Consider the following 22,704-nt stretch of genomic DNA (forward strand, 5'->3'; position numbering starts at 1 on the left):
GTCCCCCCGGAAAGGGGGCGCACGCGGGCGGGAGGCGGAGGGAGAGCAAAGTTGGAGGCCGGCGGGGAGAGGGAGAAGGGGCGGCGGGCAGGACCGGCCGAGGCGCCAGGCGGGGAGTCCGGACCGGGCGGGGGGCGAGACCGCGCTGCGCCCCGCGGGGCCCCGGAGCCGGCGAGGGGCCGCCCCGCTTTCTCATGCAAAGCAGCGGCGGGGGCGGGGCGCGCTCGGGGGCGGGGCCTGTCACCGCCCGGCTCTCCGCCTTCGCCTTTCCGCGCGTCTCCTCGCCCCGGGACGCGAAGCTCCCCACAGCTGCGGGCCGGGCCGGGCCGAGGCCGGCGCGGGTGCGGGGAGAGGAGCCCGGCGCGCTGGCCCGGCCACCGTGCGCCCCCGCCGCCCGCCGCCCGCTCCGGACGCGCCCCCCGCGCGCTCCCCGAAGAGGCCAAAGTTTGCCGGCCGAGACCCGCCGCCCGCGCCGAGGGCTCCCGGGGCCCCCTCGCTGCCCGGTATTGTTCGCCGACTTCGCTCCCCGGCTCCGCGGCCCCATCTCGGCGGAGGCCCGGGCCGCCGGGCGCCGGGAGAGCAGGGCCAGGCTGGGCGGGCATGGGCGGGGGCCCGGGCCGGGACGCGGAGCCGGGGCCAGCAGCCCGAACCCGGGCCCGGGAGCGGCGGCTCTGAGGGCCGCGGACCTCCCCGCCGCCGGGGCGCCTCCGACGCAGGCACCATGCCGCGGCGCCCGGGGCCCCGCCTGTGGCTGGCGCTGCAGGTGCTGGGGACGTGCGCCGCCATCAGCTCCCTGGACCTGGAGCGCCCGGGCGACGGCCAGTGCCAGCCCATCGAGATCCCCATGTGCCAGGACATCGGCTACAACATGACGCGCATGCCCAACCTGATGGGCCACGAGCAGCAGCGCGAGGCCGCCATCCAGCTGCACGAGTTCGCGCCGCTCGTGGAGTACGGCTGCCACGGGCACCTCCGCTTCTTCCTGTGCTCGCTGTACGCGCCCATGTGCACCGAGCAGGTCTCCGCCCCCATCCCCGCCTGCCGCGTCATGTGCGAGCAGGCCCGGCTCCGCTGCTCCCCGATCATGGAGCAGTTCCACTTCCAGTGGCCGGACTCGCTGGACTGCGGCAAGCTCCCCAACAAGAACGACCCCAACTACCTGTGCATGGAGGCGCCCAGCAACGGCTCTGAGGAGCCGGCGGCGGCGCGCGGCGCGGGCCTGTTCCCGCCGCTGTTCCGGCCGCAGCCCCGGCCCCCCGCGGGCGCGCCGGAGCCCTCGCTTCCCAAGGAGGGGGGGCCGGGGGGGCCCGGGCGCGCCGGCTGCGCCAACCCCGGCAAGTTCCACCACGTGGGCCGCAGCGCCTCGTGCGCGCCGCTGTGCGCGCCCGGCGTGGACGTGTACTGGAGCCGCGAGGACAAGCGCTTCGCCGTGGTCTGGCTGGCCGTCTGGTCGGTGCTCTGCTTCCTGTCCAGCGCCTTCACCGTGCTCACCTTCCTCATCGACCCCGAGCGCTTCCGCTACCCGGAGCGCCCCATCATCTTCCTCTCCATGTGCTACTGCGTGTCCTCCCTCGGCTACATCATCCGCCTGTTCGCGGGCGCGGAGAGCATCGCGTGCGACCGGGACAGCGGGCAGCTGTACGTCATCCAGGAGGGGCTGGAGAGCACGGGCTGCACCCTGGTCTTCCTGGTGCTCTACTACTTCGGCATGGCCAGCTCGCTCTGGTGGGTCGTCCTGACGCTCACCTGGTTCCTGGCCGCGGGCAAGAAGTGGGGGCACGAGGCCATCGAGGCGCACAGCAGCTACTTCCACCTGGCGGCCTGGGCCATCCCCGCAGTCAAGACCATCCTGATCCTGGTGATGCGCCGCGTGGCGGGCGACGAGCTCACGGGCGTCTGCTACGTGGGCAGCATGGACGTGCACGCGCTCACGGGCTTCGTGCTCGTGCCCCTGGCCTGCTACCTGGTCCTGGGCACGTCGTTCCTGCTGTCGGGCTTCGTGGCGCTGTTCCACATCCGGCGGGTGATGAAGACGGGCGGGGAGAACACGGACAAGCTGGAGAAGCTGATGGTGCGCATCGGGGTGTTCTCCGTGCTCTACACCGTGCCCGCCACCTGCGTCATCGCCTGCTACTGCTACGAGCGCCTGCACACCGAGCGCTGGCGGGCGCTGGCCGCGCAGCGCCGGTGCCGGCTGGACAGCCAGACCCAGAGCCTGGACTGCCTGCTGGGCGCCTCCATCCCCGCCGTGGAGATCTTCCTGCTGAAGATCTTCATGCTGCTGGTCGTGGGCATCACCAGCGGCGTGTGGATCTGGACCGCCAAGACGCTGCAGTCCTGGCGCTCCGTGTGCGGCCGCCGGTTCCGGGGGCGCGGCCGCAGGAAGCCCGCCAGCGCCGTCGCCCACCCCCACGCGCCCGGCGGCGGCGGCGGCGGCGGGATTTACAAAAAAGCCCAGCACCCCCAAAAGGCGTACCCCGGAAAGTATGAGCTGCCCGCACAGCCGCCTGCCTGCGTGTGAACCGGCCAGAAACACACAAAACAAAACAAAACAAAACAAAACACACAAAAAGCCAGGAAACTTTCCCACGGGGAGACGGTGGCCGGCGGAGCCAAAGTTGGTGCTTTTCTTGGTTGGCTGGTTGTTGGTTGGTTTGTTGTTGGTTTGTTTTTGGTTTTTTAATAAAAGTTTAAAAAGTAATAATAATAATCATAAACCGGTATTTGGGGGGGGTTGTTTTTTTAAAAATATGTTTTTATTGATTTCAGAGAGGAAGGGAGAGAGAGAGAAACATCCATGATGAGAGAGAGCCATGGATCGGCTGCCTCCTGCACGCCCCCTCCTGGGGATGGAGCCCGCAACCCGGGCAGGTGCCCTTGACCGGGAATCGAACCCGGGACCTCTGGGTTCCCAGGTCCACGCTCCACCACTGAGCCACACCAGCCGGGCTCATAAAGGTTTTCACCCTGAGATTCAGGACGGCCGGCTGCCCTGGGAGTCGAGGCTGGGGGAGGGGGTTGGGTTTGTTTGCAGGGAAGGAGGGCTGGGGGGGGGGGGGTCGCCTCTCTGTAACTAATTTGTGGTAAAGTAGTGGGTTCAGCCCCTCCCTCCTCCCCCTCCCCCACCCCCACCCCCTCCCCCACCCCCACCCCGGAAGAAAACTTTTGTTTAGAAGCCTCGGTAAATATACATCCGAGCGTGTGTTTGCCTTGGCTTTGCTCGCCTTAGACAAACCCCAGCCGGGAGGACCTGTTTGCCAATGAAAAGGCCTGTCCGGTGGGCTGCAGAGAGCGAGGGGGAGTGGGTGTGGGGGGGCAGGGAGGGGCCCCCCAGGAGGGCAGCCACTTCTGCGCCCACAGGGAGAGAGGGGAAGCCTGAGGCCCAGCACGCCCGGTGGGTTGGGCCTCTGCCCCCCACACACCCTCTCTCTCGGGGACAGAAACTTCCACCAGACCTCACCGGGCCGGGCCACCGCGGGCCATTGGGACATTGTTTTCTCCTCCTCGTCCCCCGAGCATCCCAGAGGAGCTGTGGATAAAGACCTTAAAGAAACCTCCCCACAAAGGGGCGAGGGGCCCGGCCTCCGCCGCCCGCCGCCCGGCGACATTGTGGCTTTTTCACGGAAACTGAGCCTGCGGAGCGGCTCCTCGCCGGGTTTGTGGGAGGGAGGGGGGGAGGGGGGCCATTCAAAGTCGCCCGAGGGCCGATTGACTCTCTATTGTGACCCAAATGGCTTCCCTGAGGGGCCTGGGCCCTGAGCCCAGGGCGAGCTCACACCCCTCCCGCCCCCGCCCCCGCCCCCGCCCCACCGAGGGTCCGCGCGGGCCTGCTGGTGCCCCTGTGGCTAGATGATACGATGTTTTCGTGCTCCTCCATTTTATTAAAGATAAACGGCGTTCTTCCCCTTGCTGCTGGTCCCTGTGCGCTGAGAGGGAAGAGAGAAACTTTCTCGCTCTGTCCAGTTCCCAGCGAAGGCTGAGTGTGGTCTCCGCTAGAGGTCACAGCTCATCCGTAGAGGTCACAGCTCATCCCTGGGACCTGGCAGATGGGCAGAGCCTGAGGGAGGGGCAGTGTCTTTTATTTTACTTTAATATGTATATTTTATATCGATTTCAGAGCAGGAGGGAGAGGGAGAGAGAGAGAGAAACATCCATGATGAGAGAGAATCATGGACCGGCTGCCTCCTGCACGCCCCACACTGGGGATGGAGCCCGCAACCCGGGCCTGTGCCCTGACCGGGATCGAACCGGGACCTCCTGGTTCCTAGGCCGACGCCCGACCCCTGAGCCACGTGGGCCCGGCTCTGAGCAGGGTGTTTAGGAATTAAGGCTGGTGCCTGAGACCACCCTCACCCTGACAGCACCAGAGCTGGGCAGAGGGGCTGGGCGCCGCCTGTCAGGCCTGTGAATGAATGTCTGGCAGGGTGGGGGGAGGTTTGAGGGGGCAGCTGCTTGGGGTCCAGTTCCACAGGCAAAGTAATTTAAGGTCAAAGGCAGACTAGCCTTCCATGAATCAAAAACGAACGAGAAAAGTGCATTTAAATACCTACAAGGGCCTTAGCCAGTGTGGCTCAGTGGACAGAGAGCGGGACTGTGGACCGAAGGGTCCCAGGTTTGATGCCGGTCCAGGGCACGTACCTCGGTCGCAGGCTCGACCCCCGGGCCTGGTCGGGACGAGTGGGGGCACCCCATCGATGCGCCTCCTCTCTCTGTGTCTCCACCCCCCGCCCCCCCGCCTTCCCCTCTCCCTAAAGATCAATGGGGGGACTACCCTGGGGTGAGGGTGAACAACCACAGTCAGAGCAGGGCTGGGAGCCCCGAAGCTGGGGTCCGACCCCAAACCCTCGGCTCTAACGTCAGCCGCTTCCCACGGCAGGTGTGCGGCTTCGACTTCGGTCCCGAGGAAAGCGCGGCGTCGGCAAACACGAGAGCCGGCCCGAGTCTAGGGTGGGTGTCGGTGGGTCCGCAGAGGAAGCAGTGACCTGCCCACAGAGGTCAGGGGAGGTCAGCCGGCCCCTCTCTGCCCGGGGGAGCTCGGGCCTCAGCAGAGACTCCTGGACACTGGGGTCCCCCCCCCACCCCCGCGGTCACAGACAGAGGCGGACAGTGGATTTTAGGAGCCGCATCAAGACTTAAGAGTTAGGCCCGGCCGGCGGGGCTCAGGGGTTGAGCATCGACCTAGGAACCAGGAGGTCAGGACACAGGCCCGGGTTTCGGGCTCCATCCCCAGTGTGGGGGGCGTGCAGGCGGCAGCCGATCCATGATCCTCTCTCATCATTGGTGTTTCTCTCTCTCTCCCTGTCCCTTCCTCTCTGAAACCAATAAAAATATATTTAAAAAGAAAGAAAAGAAAAAAAGAAAGGGCTCCCCCGGACCACCCTTGAAACACACCCACCTCCGTCCATCCCACCCGCAAGGACCTGAGGGCGGCGGCCTCGGATCCGGGACCAGGACCGAAGGCTCTCAGCTGGTCCCTGACCACAGGTGGTCCCTCGAACATCTGTTCTGAGGAGCACCTTGGGGCACGTTAGGGAAGATTTGCCCTGAAAATAAAAAATAAAATAATAAAACCGCACAGAACGCCACCTTGGAACCTACCCTGCCAACATCTCCCCTGTCTGAGGCGGAACTACAAAGCGATGGGCCCTGACCGGCGGTAAACCAGCGTCCTCCTTGAAAGGGGGCGGAGTGATTATGAGGGGCAGGTGCCGCCTTTGATCCCGTGACAAGCTCCTGGGGCTGGTGCCACTGTCCCCCGCCCCCCCCCCCCCAGCAGGGCCACACCTGGGGCCCCTGGGGCCTGAACACAGGGTTCATTAACAACCTGCTTCTCTTTCTGCAGCTCAGGGGAGGCACCGCTACTGAAGTTGTAACATTGTGTCCACATCACCCGGGGTGGCCCTGAGGTTGTAACATTGTGTCCACATCACCCGGGGTGGCCCTGAGGTTGTAACATTGTGTCCACATCACCCGGGTGGCCCTGAGCTTGTAACATTGTATCCACATCACCCGGGTGGCCCTGAGGTTGTAACATTGTATCCATATCACCCAGGTGGCCCTGAGGTTGTAACATTGTATCCACATCACCCGGTTGGCCCTGAGCTTGTAACATTGTATCCATATCACCCGGGTGGCCCTGAGCTTGTAACATTGTGTCCACATCACCCGGGTGGCCCTGAGCTTGTAACATTGTGTCCACATCACCCGGGTGGCCCTGAGCTTGTAACATTGTGTCCACATCACCCGGGTGGCCCTGAGCTTGTAACATTGTATCCATATCACCCGGGTGGCCCTGAGCTTGTAACATTGTATCCACATCACCCAGGTGGCCCTGAGGTTGTAACATTGTGTCCACATCACCCGGGTGGCCCTGAGCTTGTAACATTGTGTCCACATCACCCGGGTGGCCCTGAGCTTGTAACATTGTGTCCACATCACCCGGGTGGCCCTGAGCTTGTAACATTGTGTCCACATCACCCAGGTGGCCCTGAGGTTGTAACATTGTGTCCACATCACCCGGGTGGCCCTGAGCTTGTAACATTGTGTCCACATCACCCGGGTGGCCCTGAGCTTGTAACATTGTGTCCACATCACCCAGGTGGCCCTGAGCTTGTAACATTGTGTCCACATCACCCGGGTGGCCCTGAGCTTGTAACATTGTGTCCACATCACCCGGGTGGCCCTGAGCTTGTAACATTGTGTCCACATCACCCGGTTGGCCCTGAGGTTGTAACATTGTGTCCACATCACCCGGGTGGCCCTGAGCTTGTAACATTGTGTCCACATCACCCGGGTGGCCCTGAGCTTGTAACATTGTATCCACATCACCCAGGTGGCCCTGAGGTTGTAACATTGTGTCCACATCACCCGGGTGGCCCTGAGCTTGTAACATTGTGTCCACATCACCCAGGTGGCCCTGAGGTTGTAACATTGTGTCCACATCACCCGGGTGGCCCTGAGCTTGTAACATTGTGTCCACATCACCCGGGTGGCCCTGAGCTTGTAACATTGTGTCCACATCACCCAGGTGGCCCTGAGCTTGTAACATTGTGTCCACATCACCCGGGTGGCCCTGAGCTTGTAACATTGTGTCCACATCACCCGGGTGGCCCTGAGCTTGTAACATTGTGTCCACATCACCCGGGTGGCCCTGAGCTTGTAACATTGTATCCACATCACCCGGGTGGCCCTGAGGTTGTAACATTGTATCCACATCACCCGGTTGGCCCTGAGGTTGTAACATTGTGTCCACATCACCCGGGTGGCCCTGAGCTTGTAACATTGTGTCCACATCACCCGGGTGGCCCTGAGCTTGTAACATTGTGTCCACATCACCCGGGTGGCCCTGAGCTTGTAACATTGTGTCCACATCACCCGGGTGGCCCTGAGCTTGTAACATTGTGTCCACATCACCCGGGTGGCCCTGAGCTTGTAACATTGTGTCCACATCACCCGGGTGGCCCTGAGCTTGTAACATTGTGTCCACATCACCCGGGTGGCCCTGAGCTTGTAACATTGTATCCACATCACCCAGGTGGCCCTGAGGTTGTAACATTGTATCCATATCACCCGGGTGGCCCTGAGCTTGTAACATTGTGTCCACATCACCCGGGTGGCCCTGAGCTTGTAACATTGTATCCACATCACCCAGGTGGCCCTGAGGTTGTAACATTGTATCCACATCACCCGGTTGGCCCTGAGGTTGTAACATTGTGTCCACATCACCCGGGTGGCCCTGAGCTTGTAACATTGTGTCCACATCACCCGGGTGGCCCTGAGCTTGTAACATTGTGTCCACATCACCCGGGTGGCCCTGAGGTTGTAACATTGTATCCACATCACCCGGGTGGCCCTGAGCTTGTAACATTGTGTCCACATCACCCGGGTGGCCCTGAGCTTGTAACATTGTGTCCACATCACCCGGGTGGCCCTGAGCTTGTAACATTGTATCCATATCACCCGGTTGGCCCTGAGGTTGTAACATTGTATCCACATCACCCGGGTGGCCCTGAGGTTGTAACATTGTGTCCACATCACCCGGGTGGCCCTGAGGTTGTAACATTGTATCCACATCACCCGGGTGGCCCAGTCTGAGCTAAACTCAGCCGAAACTTTGTTGCTATTTTTTTTTCTTTAAGAGACTTTCTCTAAGTATTGGGAAAATCAGTGCCAACCTGCCCGTCCACACATGGCACAGAGAGAAGGAAGCGTGAGAAGTGTAGGGAGAACGTGTGATTCTAATTTGCCCTAATGAGAAGGATAGAGAAAAAGTCGGTTATAAAATTCGTCATTTTGCTCTGGGTATGGTGGTTGCAACCATGTTATTTTTTTAAAGCAATACAATGTGAGCCCTGGCCGGTTTGGCTCGGTGGATAATGTCAGCCTGCGGACCCAAAGGTCCAGGGTTCGATTCCAGTCAAGGGCACATGCCTTGGTTGCAGGCTCCTCCCTGGCCCAGGTTCTGGTTGGGGAGCATGCAGGAGGCAACCAATCCATGTGTTTCTCTCACATCGGTGTTTCTCTCACATCGATGTTTCTCTCTGTCTCTCCCTCTCTCTTCCACTCTCTCTAAAAATCAATGGAAAAATATCCTTGGGTGAGGATGAAAAAAATAACCTATATATACAAAAGCCTAAGCGACATTATGACACACACTGACCACCAGGGGGCAGACGCTCAATGCAGGAGCTGCCCCCTGATGGTCAGTGCGGTCCCACAGCCAACCTCCCTGGGTCCCCCCCCCACCCCCCACCCCCACCCCCGCCAGCCTGCACCAATCGCCTGGATCGGCTCTGATCGCAAGCCAGGCCGAGGGACCCCACCTGTGCATGAATTCGTGCGCCGGGCCTCTAGTAATAAAATAAAATAAATGCAATGCAATACTGCAGCAATGCATAGAGTTACATCCTTGGGTAAACAGAACGCACCAAAGAAAAAGGAAATGAGAGAGGGAACGCATCCAATAAGACCTTTACAGCCCAGCCGGTGGCTGCAGTTGAGCGTCCACCCATGAGCCAGGAGGTCACGGTTCCATTCCCAGTCAGGGCAGGAGGTGAGCGCTTACATGACACTCACAAAGGGACCCAGCGGGCACCCTCTCCTCCCCCGCCCCCCCCACGGGTGCCCATCTTCCGCTTCCCCGTCCTGTGGCCACCGGCGTCGTCCCAGGTGGCCTCGCCTCCCCGGCGTTTGAGCTGCACCGTCCCCGCCCCCGTGGGCACCGCCTCTCCCCAGAGGACCTTCCCAGGAACCGGGTGGCCCAGGGGGCGGGCTGGGAAATGCGCCCACAGGTCTGGAGCCACCGGAGGCCCCAGCCTGGTCGCCAGGCCGCCGGGGACACCCTGTGAGCCGGCCTGGTTCACTCCTGGGGAAACCTGGCTTCCTGCTTCCAGGGGCACCAGGTTGCAAAGGCCTCGTAAAACCGGCCCCGCGCCCCCCCCCCCCCCCATCAAATGGCGCTTCCGGGCGGCACTTGCCGAGTTCAAGGGGAGGGAATCAGAAACATACGGGTTGGATTTCCCCGGGGAGACACGTCGGTGAGACATTAAGGGGGGGAGTCGTGTCAAAACACGTCCTGGCGCTCAGCCAGGACTGAGACGCCGGAGATGGCTCCTGCGCCGGCGGCCGAGCCCGTCCTATCTCAGTGCCTCCTTGGGGGGGCGGGGGGGACGGGGGGGGGGCGAGGGGTTCGATGTGTTTATGCTTCAATCCCCCAGAGGCCTCGCAGGCTGGGTGGGGAAGGGGGGCTTTCTAATTTCAGTTACCAGGTTTTCTTTTTTTAAAAAAAAAAAAATATATAGATTTTATTGATTTCAGAGAGGAAGGGAGAGGGAGAGAGAGAAACATCGATGATGAGGGAGAATCATGGACCGGCTGCCTCCTGCACGCCCCCACTGGGGCTCGAGCCTGCCACCCGGGCCTGTGCCCCGACCAGGAATCCAGCCCGGGACCCTCCAGTCTGCAGGCTGACGCTCTAGCCACTGAGCAAAACCGGCCGGGGCAAGATTTCTATTTTTTTGAAAAACTTTTTACAATCTCATAGTTATTAAGAAATGGATAACACCCCCCCCAATTTATATATATATATATATATACAGTGGGGCCTTGACTTACGAGTGTCCCCACTAACGAGTTTTTTGAGATACCAGCTGTCTCTTGGCCGATTTTTTGCGTTGAGTTGACAGAGTAATTTGAGTTAACGAGCTCGGTCTCCAAACGAATTAAACTCATAAGTCCAGGCCCCACTGTATATCAACAGAAAATGGGTACCCTGGCCCGGCCAGCGTGGCTCAGTGGTTGAGCACCCACCCATGAACCAGGAGGTCAGGGCTCCATTCCCCGTCAGGGCGCAGGCCCGGGTTGCGGGCTCGGTCCCCACCGGTAGGGGGCGTGCAGGTGGCAGCCGGCCCGTGGTTCTCCCTCGTCCCTGCTTCTCTGTCTCTAAAAATCAACACAAACATCTTAAAGATCAATCCATAACCAGGGTGGTGAGCTCCGAGCCCACTGAGGACAGAGCCAGGAGGCCACGGGGCCCAGGCCAGGCACGCAGTTCCCAACCCGGGAGGCTAAACCGGCCGCAGGAACGCTCCCACACAGCCAGCTCCACCTGCTCATTAGGCCCGCGCCCCGGCTCGCGGACCGGAAAGACGGGTCCCCAGGCCTGCGCCGCCGCACAGACCTGTCCCCGGGAGCCGCCTCGGCCGGCTCGCTGCTGGGGGGGCGGGGGAGGAGGTGGCGGGGGCAGGCGGGGACACAGGAGCACCTCGGTGCCCCGAGCTGAGCCACGTGGCCTGTGACCCCGGAACCCCAGCCCGGCCTCCGTCTCTGCTCCCGGCTGCGAGCGCAGGAGGAGGGCGGGCCCTGGCCGGCGGCTCCGTGTGTGGGAGCCAGTCGTTCTAAAGAGAGCGCGGGACTCAGCGGTTGAGCGTTGACCTATGAACCAGGGGGGTCAGGGTTCGATTCCCGGTCAAGGGCATGTGCCGGGGGGGGGGGGGGGGGGGGGGCGGGCTCCATCCCCAGTGGGGGGCGTGCAGGAGGCAGCCGATCCGTGATTCTGTCATCATAGATGCTCCTCTCCCTCTCCCTTCCGCTCTGACATCAATATGAACGTACAATTTAAAAAACAGAATAAAAAGGAATGCCGCTGGACCTGGTGCTGCTGCATTTATCTTGGGTTCATCGCAGTCCCCGTCTTCAATGCCGTTCCCGGGGCCGGTCCACCTGGTCCCAGCTCTCCGTCTGGGGTCCGTGGGGGTGGGAGGGGCTGCAGTGGAGGGCCAGCTGATAATTGTGCCCTGCAGCATGCTGGGCTGCAGGAACGTACTAACGGTGCGGAGGCTCCACCCACTGACTCCCCCCCACCCCCCCGAGTCAGGGTGAGGGCCTGCTTGAGGCTGAACCGTCTAAGATTCCGGAAAAAACTGCAGCGGGTGACACAGGCCCCAGGCCGTCGCCCCCCCCCCCCCCCGTCCCTGCTGCTGACTCAGCCATCTGGGGGCAACAGACAGAGGCAAGTGCCCCGGCCCCGTAAGGAAACACCGACTTCAAAGGCCGACAGCTGTGTCCTGGGCTCAGCCCGGCCCCAGAGCCCGGTCCTCGGGCCGGATGCCTGGCCTGCCAGCCACCAGCACAGCCGGGCCACTGGGCGCCCGAGGGGGGAGCCGGGGACAGCGGCTCAGGTCACGTGTCGTGTTTTTTAAAAATCCTGCTCTCGTGTGACAATCATGGACCGGCTGCCTCCTGCACGGCCCCCACTGGGGGGGATCGAGCCGCTACCCGGGCCTGTGCCCTGACCGGGAATCGAACCCGGGACCCTTCAGTCCGCAGGCCGACGGTCTAACCACTGAGCAAGACCGGCCAGGGCTGCATTGTTCCTTTTTAAAGCCCCCCCCCCCCAAGTGTCTGAGCTGTGACACAGCATCCAGTCGCCGCAGCCCTGGGGGCCGGCCCGCTGGGCCGCACGGAGAGCGGAAGGGGGAACCTCAGGCCCAGAGTCCGGATTCCAGGAACCTGCCCCCCCCCGCCCCCCGCCGCCCCCCGCCGGCCCCCCACCGGCCCCATCAAGTCCCATAAAAATATCAAACGAGAAAGGAAAACCTCTCTCTGGTTTTTCAAAAGCCAAACTTGCAGGAACGGTCTTTGATCCCAAATGTAATTAGCATTAGAATTGGAGATGGAAGGGATATTTGTCTAAAAGCATTAATTTAATTCCTGGCCCAGTTTTCTCCTCCCTCCCCCCCGCCCCCTGCCCCCCTCGCTCTCATGCTAACGGGGCCTGTGGCAGCTTCCGGGATCCGAGAAACGGGACAAGTGGGTCCCCGGGCAGCGGGAACCCCAATAAAAATTCCACGGGAGAGGCCGGCACCTCGAGCCGCAGGCAGGGACCCGGCGGCGAGTTTGTTTTTACATCATAAACCAAACCCGCTCCCCACCCGCTTCCAGAGCGTTCTAACACGGGGGCTCCTCTCCGCACCCCTTGCCGACCACGGGGGCTCCACGTCGGGGTCCGTGGCCTCCGAGGCCGGGTGCCCGCCGGCCGCTTTGCGGGATTTCAGCAGCTGCTGCCCGTGGGCACGGGGTTCACGGGGAGTCAGTTCACAGTCAGTGACAGGTTCCCACGGGGCCTGGGGGGCGAAAGACGGCGCCCGCTGTTTTCAGCGGGAACACGGGTGAATTGAGAGTTCAATGCTTCCAGCTCGGCTGCTACAACAAGAACGCCCCGATGGGGGAGGGGGCGGGGCTCCAGCCACAGAGACCACCGGCTCAGGGGCCTGCGGCTGGACGTCCAGGATGGAGGTGTCGGCAGGTGCGGTTTCGGCTGAGGCCCCTCTCCTGGGCGTGCAGTCGGCCGTCCCTCTGTGCGTGCGTGTCCTCCTGTCCGTCCCTCTCCTCACGGGGACACCCAAATGGCCTCCTTCTAACTGAATCGCCTCCTTACGAACCCTGTTCCAAATAGGGCTGCCTTCGGGGGGCTGGGGGTGGGGGCTCCAGCAGGTGAATCTGGGGGGACACTCCAGCCCACCGCCCTGCTCGGCCAGACACCCAGCGAGACCCAACTTCTCGCCTCACCGGCGGGCAACCTCTGTCCGCCTCTAACCCACAGCCCTGCTTCGAAAGCCCACCTTCGCCCATCCCAGGGGGACACGGGGAGTCCTGGCGGCCATTGGAAAAGCCGGATGCCCCCTCCCCCCAAATTGAGCCGCCCCATGGCCCCTGCCCTCCGCCCGCCTCAGGTTGGGTGTCCCCGGGAGGAAAGCAGCTCATCAGAGCAAAGGTGGCCTCTGTGTCCAGGTGGCCCCGGAAGCCGGTCAGAGCCACACCGAGCGGGAATAATGACTCCTCTCACCAGGGGAAGGGGGGCGGGGGGGGGGGCAGGGACACCATCTGGGCACCAGAACCCCTCATCCCCTCCAGGAGGAAACATTAACAAGAACCCAGGAACCAGGAGGTCAGGGTTCGCTTCCCTGTCGGGGCACAGGCCCGGGTGGCGGGCTCCATCCCCAGTGGGGGGCGTGCAGGAGGCGGCCCAGCCGTGATTCCCTCTCGTCACTGATGTCTCTCTCTCCCTCTCCCTTCCTCTCTGAGATCCATAAAGACATGAAAACAGTAAGCAGAGGCCGGGAAGTGGGTTTCTGCCTGGTGACCTCTACTGCCCTTGCGAGGGGCCAAGCAGAAGCGATGGGCTGTGGGGGAGCCGTGCCCGTGCGTGTCCCCCTTGGGAGAGGCTGTGTGTTCCTGCTGGGGGGGCGGGGCGTGACGTCCCCTGGGGCCCACGTCACCTGCACGTTCGGGGAAAGTGTGTTAAGAACTCTGGAGAGAACAGGATTAAAGAAAACAGAGGCGTCCAGGGCCTGCTGCCCGGGGGTGGGGAGGGGCGGGTGGCGCTTTACTTTAGGTTGGAACCAACAACCCGCTCTGACAACAGGCCGAGGCAAGACTGGGAGAGAGGAGCCTTTGCTGGTAGAGCCGCGTGTCAAACGCTTTAATTTGGAAGTTTTAGAGCAGGGATCCCCTTAGGGTCCCCGCAGAGGTGCCGGCAGAGGCCTGAGTGTCCCCGCAGGTCCTGGGAGCAGCTGCGCGGCTTTCATCTCTCTCCCTCTCTCCCCCTCCCTCTCTCCCTTTCTCTCTCTCTCTCTCTGTCTCTCTCTGTCTCTCTGCCTTTTCTCTTTCTCTTTATAAAGGCACGTGGCCCGATGTTATTATTCACTAGACATGTTGCTTCCTCCGTTAACTTTGCTCATAAAATGTTTCTCAGGGTCTAAAGTGGGAGAGATTGTGCATTCTCCACATCCGCCCTTTTTAAAAAATATATATATTTTATTGATTTTTTTACAGAGAGGAAGGGGGAAGGATAGAGAGAAACATCAATCAGCTGCCTCCTGCACGCCCCGCACTGGGGATGTGCCTGCAACCAAGGTCCATGCCCTTGACCAGAATCGAACCTGGGACCTTTCAGTCTGCAGGCCGACGCTCTATCCACTGAGCCAAACCGGTTAGGGCTAGATCCGCCCTTTTGAATTCGAGGACCACAGCTTCCTTCAGTTCTATCAAACAACTAACCAGCTCATCAAAGAACTACCCAGCTCATCAACCAACTACCCAGCTCATCAACCAACTACCCAGCTCATCGACCAACTACCCAGCTCATCGACCAACTACCCAGCTCATCAACCAACTACCCAGCTCATCAACCAACTAACCAGCTCATCAACCAACTACCCAGCTCATCAACCAACTAACCAGCTCATCAACCAACTACCCAGCTCATCAACCAACTACCCAACTCATCAACCAACTAACCAGCTCATCAACCAACTACCCAGCTCATCAACCAACTACCCAGCTTATCAACCAACTAACCAGCTCATCAACCAACTACCCAGCTCATCAACCAACTACCCAACTCATCAACCAACTAACCAGCTCATCAACCAACTACCCAGCTTATCAACCAAATACCCAGCTTATCAACCAACTACCTAACTCATCAACCAACTACCTAACTCATCAAACAATTAACCAGCTCACCTACCAGCTACCGAGCTCATCAGACCATTAGCCTCTCTAGCTGCTGCTCTGACTCCGCACACCTGCGCAGCTCCGGTGCCTGGAGAAAGGCTCCCCCGGGCGCTGGACGCGCTGGGAGGCCGGGGCCCGTCTTTCTCCAGCTGCCTCCGCCGCTCGGACACCCGAGCCTGTGGGTGAGCTGAACCCACCCACCCTTTCTGCTCCAAAGTGACTTAAAAAACTCAGGTGCCTGTCCTCGTCTCCAAGGACTTCCGGTACCAAGAATGAGCCGATCGGACGCAGCCTGCCTGAGTGACGAGACCATTGAGACGCAGCTCTACCCCGTGGCCTGTGCGGCGATGGCTCAGGACCCGCATTCGCGCCAGACGCTCCTGTTGTGTTGGCTGCTGTGACTGTTCTATTTGACAATCTAGGGGCATGGAGGGCAGTGCCCCTGACGACATTGTCAGGTTCTGCTTGGGTTTTTTTAAAAATATTTTTATTGATTTTCTACAGAGAGGAAGGGAGAGGGATAGAGAGTTAGAAACATCGATGAGAGCGATACATCCATCAGCCGCCTCCTGCACGCCCCCCACTGGGGATGTGCCCGCCACCAAGGTACGTGCCCCCGACCGGAATCGAACCCGGGACCCTTCAGTCCGCAGGCCGACGCTCTACCCACTGCGCCACACCGGTCAGGGCTGCATGTTTTATTTCTAAACATGTTTTTATTGATGTCAGAGAGGAAAAGAGAGGGGGAGAGAGATAGAAACACCAATGATGAGAGAGAACCATGGATCGGCTGCCTCCCGCACGCCCCCCACATGGGATCGAGCCGGCAACCCGGGCCTGGGCCCCGATTGGGAATGGAACCCTGACCTCCTGGTTCCTAGGTCGACGCTCAGCCCCTGAGCCCCGCCGGCCGGGCCTGGGTGTCGCATGTTTTAGAAATTCCTGGGGCTCACCGGCTGGACAGCGCTGCTCCACAGTTTTGGGCCCAGGCAGCGGAAGGATGGACTTGCCATTAAGTAGCATGCGGACGACGGGGCTGGGGCGGGTTCCTCAACCAGCCCATCAAACAGCCACCCAGCCCCAGTCTGGGGAAGGGCTGGGCAAGGGAGGAAGAGTCCCAGTGCCTCCAGAACCACTTCGTGTCTATGTTTTGTTGCCTCCGACCAGCACGTTCCCTGGGCCCGTGCGTGCGGCCAACGCTGACCAGCCCGGGGCAGGCCGCCCGAGATGGGCCAGGACCCTCCGCACGGAATCTTCCAGCGGAAATCAACCCCCCAGCCCCGGGTGAGGGGTGGGGCGGGTTCAGACACAGCCCGGTCTCCTGCGCCCGCACCCCCGCCCGCCCATCACCACGGGGCCCCTCCCCTGTGGACGCCGGGGGCCAGGGGCCTGGGGTAGGGGGTCCCGTGCGGAGCAGAGCGCGGAGGGTGGCGAGGGGGGAAGGCTGACATTCACGAAACCCAACGATCCAGAAACCAGGGAGGCAGGGTCGTCAGTTTCCAGCGCGGGGGAGGGGGGAGCCAGAGGAGCAGAAACAAAAACAACACGGCCATTAATCTTTCATTGCGTTAAAGGGATGAAAAGAAATCTCTTAAAGTCGCGTTCTTCCTCGCACCGCAGCACGTCGCCCCCCGCCGGCTTCAAAGGCCTGACGAGAAGTTGGTTAACGTTGTTGGCACAGTCCCGGCTGGAGCTGACTTTTGCTTAAGTATGATCTCCCCCCGCTACCCCCCCCTTTTCAACAAAGAGAGCAGAAGGGCCGGCTCGCTCCGGGGTGGGGGGGCGGGGCAGAGATGCTTTTGTGTGGCCTGCAGAGGCCTACAGAGTTCGGCTCTGCCCAGGAGAGGCGTGTGCAGACTGTCACAGGCATGAGCCACCACACACATGCACAGAGACTCACACATACATGTGTGCACATGCACAGACATGCATGCACAGACATGCATACGTGTGTGCACATGCACAGACACACATGCACACTCACGCATACATGTGTGCGCATACACAGACACACATTCACAAAGACTCGCACATGCATGCGCACACACGCGCACACAGACACACGCACACACATGTACAAAATGAGATGCACACACAGAGACACACATACACGGGTGTATATACAAATACACGTATGTACATATATGTGTGGACACACAGGGACACACAAATACATGCAAACACATGTGCGTGCGTGCACCCAGTCCGTCAGGAAGGGCGTGGAGGGGGGCCCTGGTCCGCACTCACTCCTGCTCTCCGCTTGGGGGGCAGGTCTAGTCCCGGGCTGGGCCCCGGCCCCGCAGCCTGAGCCGAGAGGCCGCGTGTGAGAGACGCCGCGTGTGAGAGACGCCCAGAGGCCCGTCCCGGCGGAGGGAGAGTCGCGTGGGGCTCCGGGTCTTGGATCTTGTGCGTCGGGAGCAGCGCCTCCCTCCCGGGGAGCATTGTTGACACTGAAAACAGCTAATTGGGGAGGCAGGGCTCTGTGAGGAGCTCTGGGGGGGCTGGGGGGCTGCAGGTGGTTAGGGCCGCTCCCCCACCTGGCCAGGAGCAGCAACCCCGCAGGCTGCTGAGACAGTGTCCGGTGGGACCGGCCCAACATGGGGAGCCGTGAAGACGGACACGGTGGGCAGACGGCGCAGGAGGAACAGGGAGGGAGGGGGCAGGAGCCTGGGCGCTAACCCACATCCATCCGGGAAGCAGGCCCCTCAAGAGTGGGGGGGGGGGGGAGTCTGGCTGGTATGGCTCAGTGGTTGAGCGTCGGCTTACGAACGAGGAGGTCAGGGTTCGATTCCCCGTCAGGGCACAGGCCCGGGTTGCGGGCTCCGTTCCCAGTGGGGGGCGTGCAGGAGGCGGCCGATCCATGACTCTCTCTCATCATGGATGTTTCCCTCTCCCTCTCCCTTCCTCTCTGAAATCTATAAAAATATTTAAAAAAAAAAAAAAAAAAAAAAGGCAGGACGGCCTCTGCACGGAGCTCGGGATGCGTGGGGCCCGTGAGTCTGACTGGCCGAGCGCCCGACGCACAGCCCCGCAATGACCTCCCCCATGCCGGCCGGACGGAGAGGTGGCTCTCACAGGGGAGGGGAGGGGAGGGGAGGGGAGGGGAGGGGAGGGGAGGGGAAAGGTCCCTTTCATCAGCTTTAAAAAAACATGGTGCGCAGTCAGTCCTCGTATTTGAAAGTTTAACTCGACTTTCATCCGCGCATCATCAGAGCTCGGCGGGCGCTGGATCCCCGACAAACACGATGAAAGCCCCGTGGCCGTCGCTAATGAGACGATGAAACAGCAGGGATCGGGGTTTTAATTACTGCGGGCGACGCGCGGAGAGGGCCCGCGCCGCGGTGCATGTCGACGGCGACCGCAGGCTGTGACAGCCCCGCTGTGCGGCCGGCCTTTGATGCGCGCTCGCTCTTGTCTCCCGAGAACACACACCGCCCCCCGCGCCGTCCGGAGAGGCCGCGATCTGGCAGCACCTGCCTCCGGTGCCCCCGCGCCAGCGTCCCACCAGCCAGGGTCCCGCCCCTCCAGGCCGGCCGCCGTCCTGCCCGGGAAACCGGACGTGCACGGAGCCCGTGACCTTTGCCACGCGGACCACCCGGCCTCCTCCCCCGGCGCCGGCTTCCCGCCCATCCCGAGACGCTGAATTGACTTGTGAGGCCTCTGGGAAGAGGCGTCTTTCATTTCTACTCAAAGTCATGCTGGACGTTTTTGTCAGAAACCTTATTTTTAGATGCTTTTGTGGGCGTTTGTTCTATGCGTCGCTCTCATCCATTGAAACACGTCTCTGACAATGTCCCCTTTGTCCCTGCAGACGGGGCGGCGGGGTTTGCACAGGTGCGTGTTGGGTCCCGTGTGCGGAGGTGAAGGTCGCGTGTTCTCACCCCGATGGAGACGGAGGCGGGGCCAGGATGCCACCAGCGCTCACGCTCCCGGGACACACGCAGGTGCACACGCTCGGCAAATGAGGCTCCAAAACCGCGGTTATTCGGGAAAGCCAGGGCCCAGAATTAATCTCACCTGGGGACAGTCGGCAGCCCCATCTGAATCCAACTAACCAGTTCCTCAACCACTGCCCAGCTCACCAGGTAACTAACCGACCACCCAACTCATCAAGTAACTAACCAGCTCATCAACCAACCACCCAGCTCATCAGGTAACTAACCGACCACCCAACTCATCAAGTAACTAACCAGCTCATCAACCAACTACCCAACTCATCAAGTAACTAACCAGCTCCTCAACCACTGCCCAGCTCACCAGGTAACTAACCGACCACCCAACTCATCAAGTAACTAACCAGCTCATCAACCAACCACCCAGCTCATCAGGTAACTAACCGACCACCCAACTCATCAGGTAACTAACCAGCTCATCAACCAACTACCCAACTCATCAAGTAACTAACCAGCTCCTCAACCACTGCCCAGCTCATCAGGTAACTAACCAACCACCCAACTCATCAAGTAACTAACCAGCTCATTAACCAACCACCCAACTCATCAAATAACTAACCAGCTACCCAACTCATCAAGTAACAAACCAACCACCCAACTCATGAAGTAACTAACCAGCTCATCAACCAATTACCCAACTCATCAAATAACTAACCAGTTCATCAACCAACTACCCAACTCATCAAGTAACTAACCAACTACCCAACTCATCCACATAGTTACATAACCAACTATATTAATATATATTAATCCTCACTCGAGGATATTTTTTCATTGATTTTTAGAGCAAGTGGGAGAGAGAGAGGGAGAAACAGAGAGAAACATCAATGTGAGAGAAACACATCGATGGGCTGCCTCCTGCACGCACCCTGACCAGGGCCCGGGCCGGGGAGGAGCCTGCAACCGAGGTACGTGCTCTTGACCGTAATCAAACCCGGGACCCTTTGGTCCGCCGGCGACGCTCTACCCACTGAGCCACACCGGCCATTACGCATATTAGTCAGCTTAGTCCAATGGCTGTAACGAGCAGCACGACCCCCGTGGCTGCACACAATAGATGCGTCTTTCTTGCTCGTGGATGTCCCCGCGACGGGCCTGGTTGGCAGGGCTCCTGGCAGCCATCCCCAGGGCCGGCTCCTGCACCCAGCGCCGGCCCATCTTCTCAGATGGCGCGCCCACCGGACTCCCCACATCTGCGTGGCTACAGGGGAAGAAGCCGTTTGAAGACCTCCCGGGGGCTGGAGGGACCATGTCCACAAGGGCCGGTCTTCCTTTGCCACCTCCCGTGGGCCCCAAAGGGTGACAAAGCTTCACTCAGATGCCCAGGCGAAGGTGAATTCGCTCGGTGGAAGCGTAAGCGACTTCTCTGCATCAGGGGTAACGCTTGCCCCGCACGGAATGCGTCAGAGTGGCGGGGGGGTTATCGATATATTTCATCTCATCCTCACAGTCGTGGAATGAGACAGAGGTGAATCTTACTTGCGGAAAAGAAAACGGGGGTTCCTGTTCTGGCGAGAGGCCCGACAGCCACCAAGAGCTGGAACCAAGCGCGGGTTCTCTGCCTTCCCCTTTGGTGCCTGCCTTGATTCATGAGGTCTATTGTCCGTCAGAAACGCTGTTTAGATGAAAGTGACAGCCTCCTGAAGAAAGATGCTTAACCGTGAAAGACCTGAGTTACTCATTACCCACACGCAACAAAACAACGCACGTCTAGCGTTTCCTGGGTGAGGGCGTTGTTCCAAGTGCTTTTATAGTTGCAAACGCTTTAATGGTTAGAGCTACTTTATTAGGTGTTCACCACCATCATCACCATCATCATCATCATGACCATCACCACCATCACCACCATCGCCATCATCACCATCATCATCATCACTATCACCATCATCTTATCATCACCACCATCATCACCACCATCATCACCATCATCACCATCATCATCACCACCATCACCATCATCATCACCATCATCACCATCATCATCACCACCATCACCATCATCATCACCACCATCACCATCATCATCACCACCATCACCATCATCATCACCATAGTCATCAGCATCATCACCATCACTATTACCATCATCATCATCATCACTATCACCATCATCATGACCATCACCACCATCACCATCACCACCACCGTCATCCTATCATCATCACCCCTATCACCATCGTCACCATCACCATCACCATCACCACCGTGACCATCATCTTCGTTTCTATCATGAGCGACATCTCCATCTTACAAGGAGCTTGAGTGACGTGTCCAGGGTCACACACCAACCCGTGGCAGGGAGGGGGCTGAGCGCAGCCCTGGGGCCGGCGTTCCCACCACACCTCTTGCTGCTCCACGTGGACGTGAGGCGGCCGCAGCAGACCGACTGACCGCTTGCCAGTATTTAACGGGAAAAGCAGCGGATGCGGAAACGCACAAGGAGAACACGCCGTCTCTTTCACCACCAGCCCCATTTCGTGCGCATTTACAAACACAACGTGGAGGCAGACCGTGTTGTAGAAAAGATGATTTCAGTACGTGCCAGTGTTACGCACGCTCCCTCTGTGTGCCTGTCTGCTTGGAGTTACAGCAACGCAGACGTGACCCCTCCTGCCCTTTTCTCACCGATGGTCTCTTTAGGTGGCGTCCCCTGTGTGGATGTAACTGCTACACGGGCGTGATAAGCCGAATTTACATCCTGGCCGGTCGCACGGGTGAGCCGCTGTTTCCCTGGGCACTCCCCAGTCTCCAGCTACCAATACGCTGGGCAAGTCTTCTTAGGCGCGTGGTTGCCTGGGTTACGGCCCACGGAGTGGGTGTCGAGGTCGAAGGCATGGATCAGTTCTGCGCGCTTCTCACATGTCCCCTGACGCAGCAGAAATTGTGTCCCCGTTGCTGTCACCCTAAACATGGTCGGAAAACTGCGGCTCGTGAGCCACACGCGGCTCTTTGGCCCCTTGAGTGTGGCTCTTCCACAAAATACCACACGCGGGCGCGCACGTACAGTGCGATTGAAACTTCGCGGCTCATGCGCAGAAGTCGGCATTTTGTGGAAGAGCCACGCTCCAGGGGCCAAAGAGCCGCGTGTGGCTCGCGAGCCGCGGTTTGCCGACCACGGGGCTGACAGCATCGGTGCGTAAAGAGAACGTCCCTGAGATTGGTACGTATGGAGGCAGAGTCCACAAAACATTCTGCCGGCAATTATATCTTTAAATTCTTATTAAAAATTTTTTTAAAAGTTGATTATCCTCCAAGAAACAGAGCGTCTACTGAACACAGGGCGGACCGGTGGTTTTATTGCCAGCGTTACCCCGTGGCCAGGTAGGGTTCTACTGCACGAGAACAAAAGGCGCTTTGCATAAACGTCAAAGGCGCCTTCACATGCGGTTCCCAAGCGTTTAGAGGTTATTTATCACGTGTTCTTACAAGCCGGCGCCTTTTAAAGCAGGAGGCTTCGGAAGCGAGGGTCTCGGGATCCGCCCGCAATGCGGTGACTCTTAAAGCTGCACCAGTTACAGCGGTTCTCCACCTTCCCGACGCCGCGACCCCTTAACACAGCTCCTCATGCTGGGGTGACCCCCAATGTCACTGTTACAGATTGGACATCATTAAAGCACTGTGACTCATCACAAAAACAATACGTGCTTATAGGCGTGTTTTCCGATGGTCTCAGGCGACCCCTGTGAAAGGGTCGGTCGACCCCCAAAGGGGTGGCGACCCACAGGTTGAGAAC

General features: G+C 60.0%; 1 protein-coding gene across 1 annotated transcript; it reads left to right on the forward strand.

Moving 5' to 3' along the window:
• Positions 1-258: 258 nt before the first annotated feature.
• FZD10 (frizzled class receptor 10) lies at positions 259-3,059 on the forward strand. The gene has a single exon (XM_059675912.1). It carries the CDS (start codon positions 722-724, stop codon positions 2,519-2,521), a length of 1,800 nt encoding a protein of 599 aa, XP_059531895.1. The 5' UTR covers positions 259-721; the 3' UTR covers positions 2,522-3,059.
• Positions 3,060-22,704: the final 19,645 nt, after the last annotated feature.

The sequence above is a fragment of the Myotis daubentonii genome, chromosome 19 (genome assembly GCF_963259705.1).
Source record: "Myotis daubentonii chromosome 19, mMyoDau2.1, whole genome shotgun sequence".
Taxonomy (NCBI): domain Eukaryota; kingdom Metazoa; phylum Chordata; class Mammalia; order Chiroptera; family Vespertilionidae; genus Myotis; species Myotis daubentonii.

What these genes read in the sequence shown, in the direction of transcription:
- FZD10 (XM_059675912.1), top strand. Translation starts at nt 722, where the DNA reads ATGCCGCGGCGCCCGGGGCCCCGCCTGTGGCTGGCGCTGCAGGTGCTG.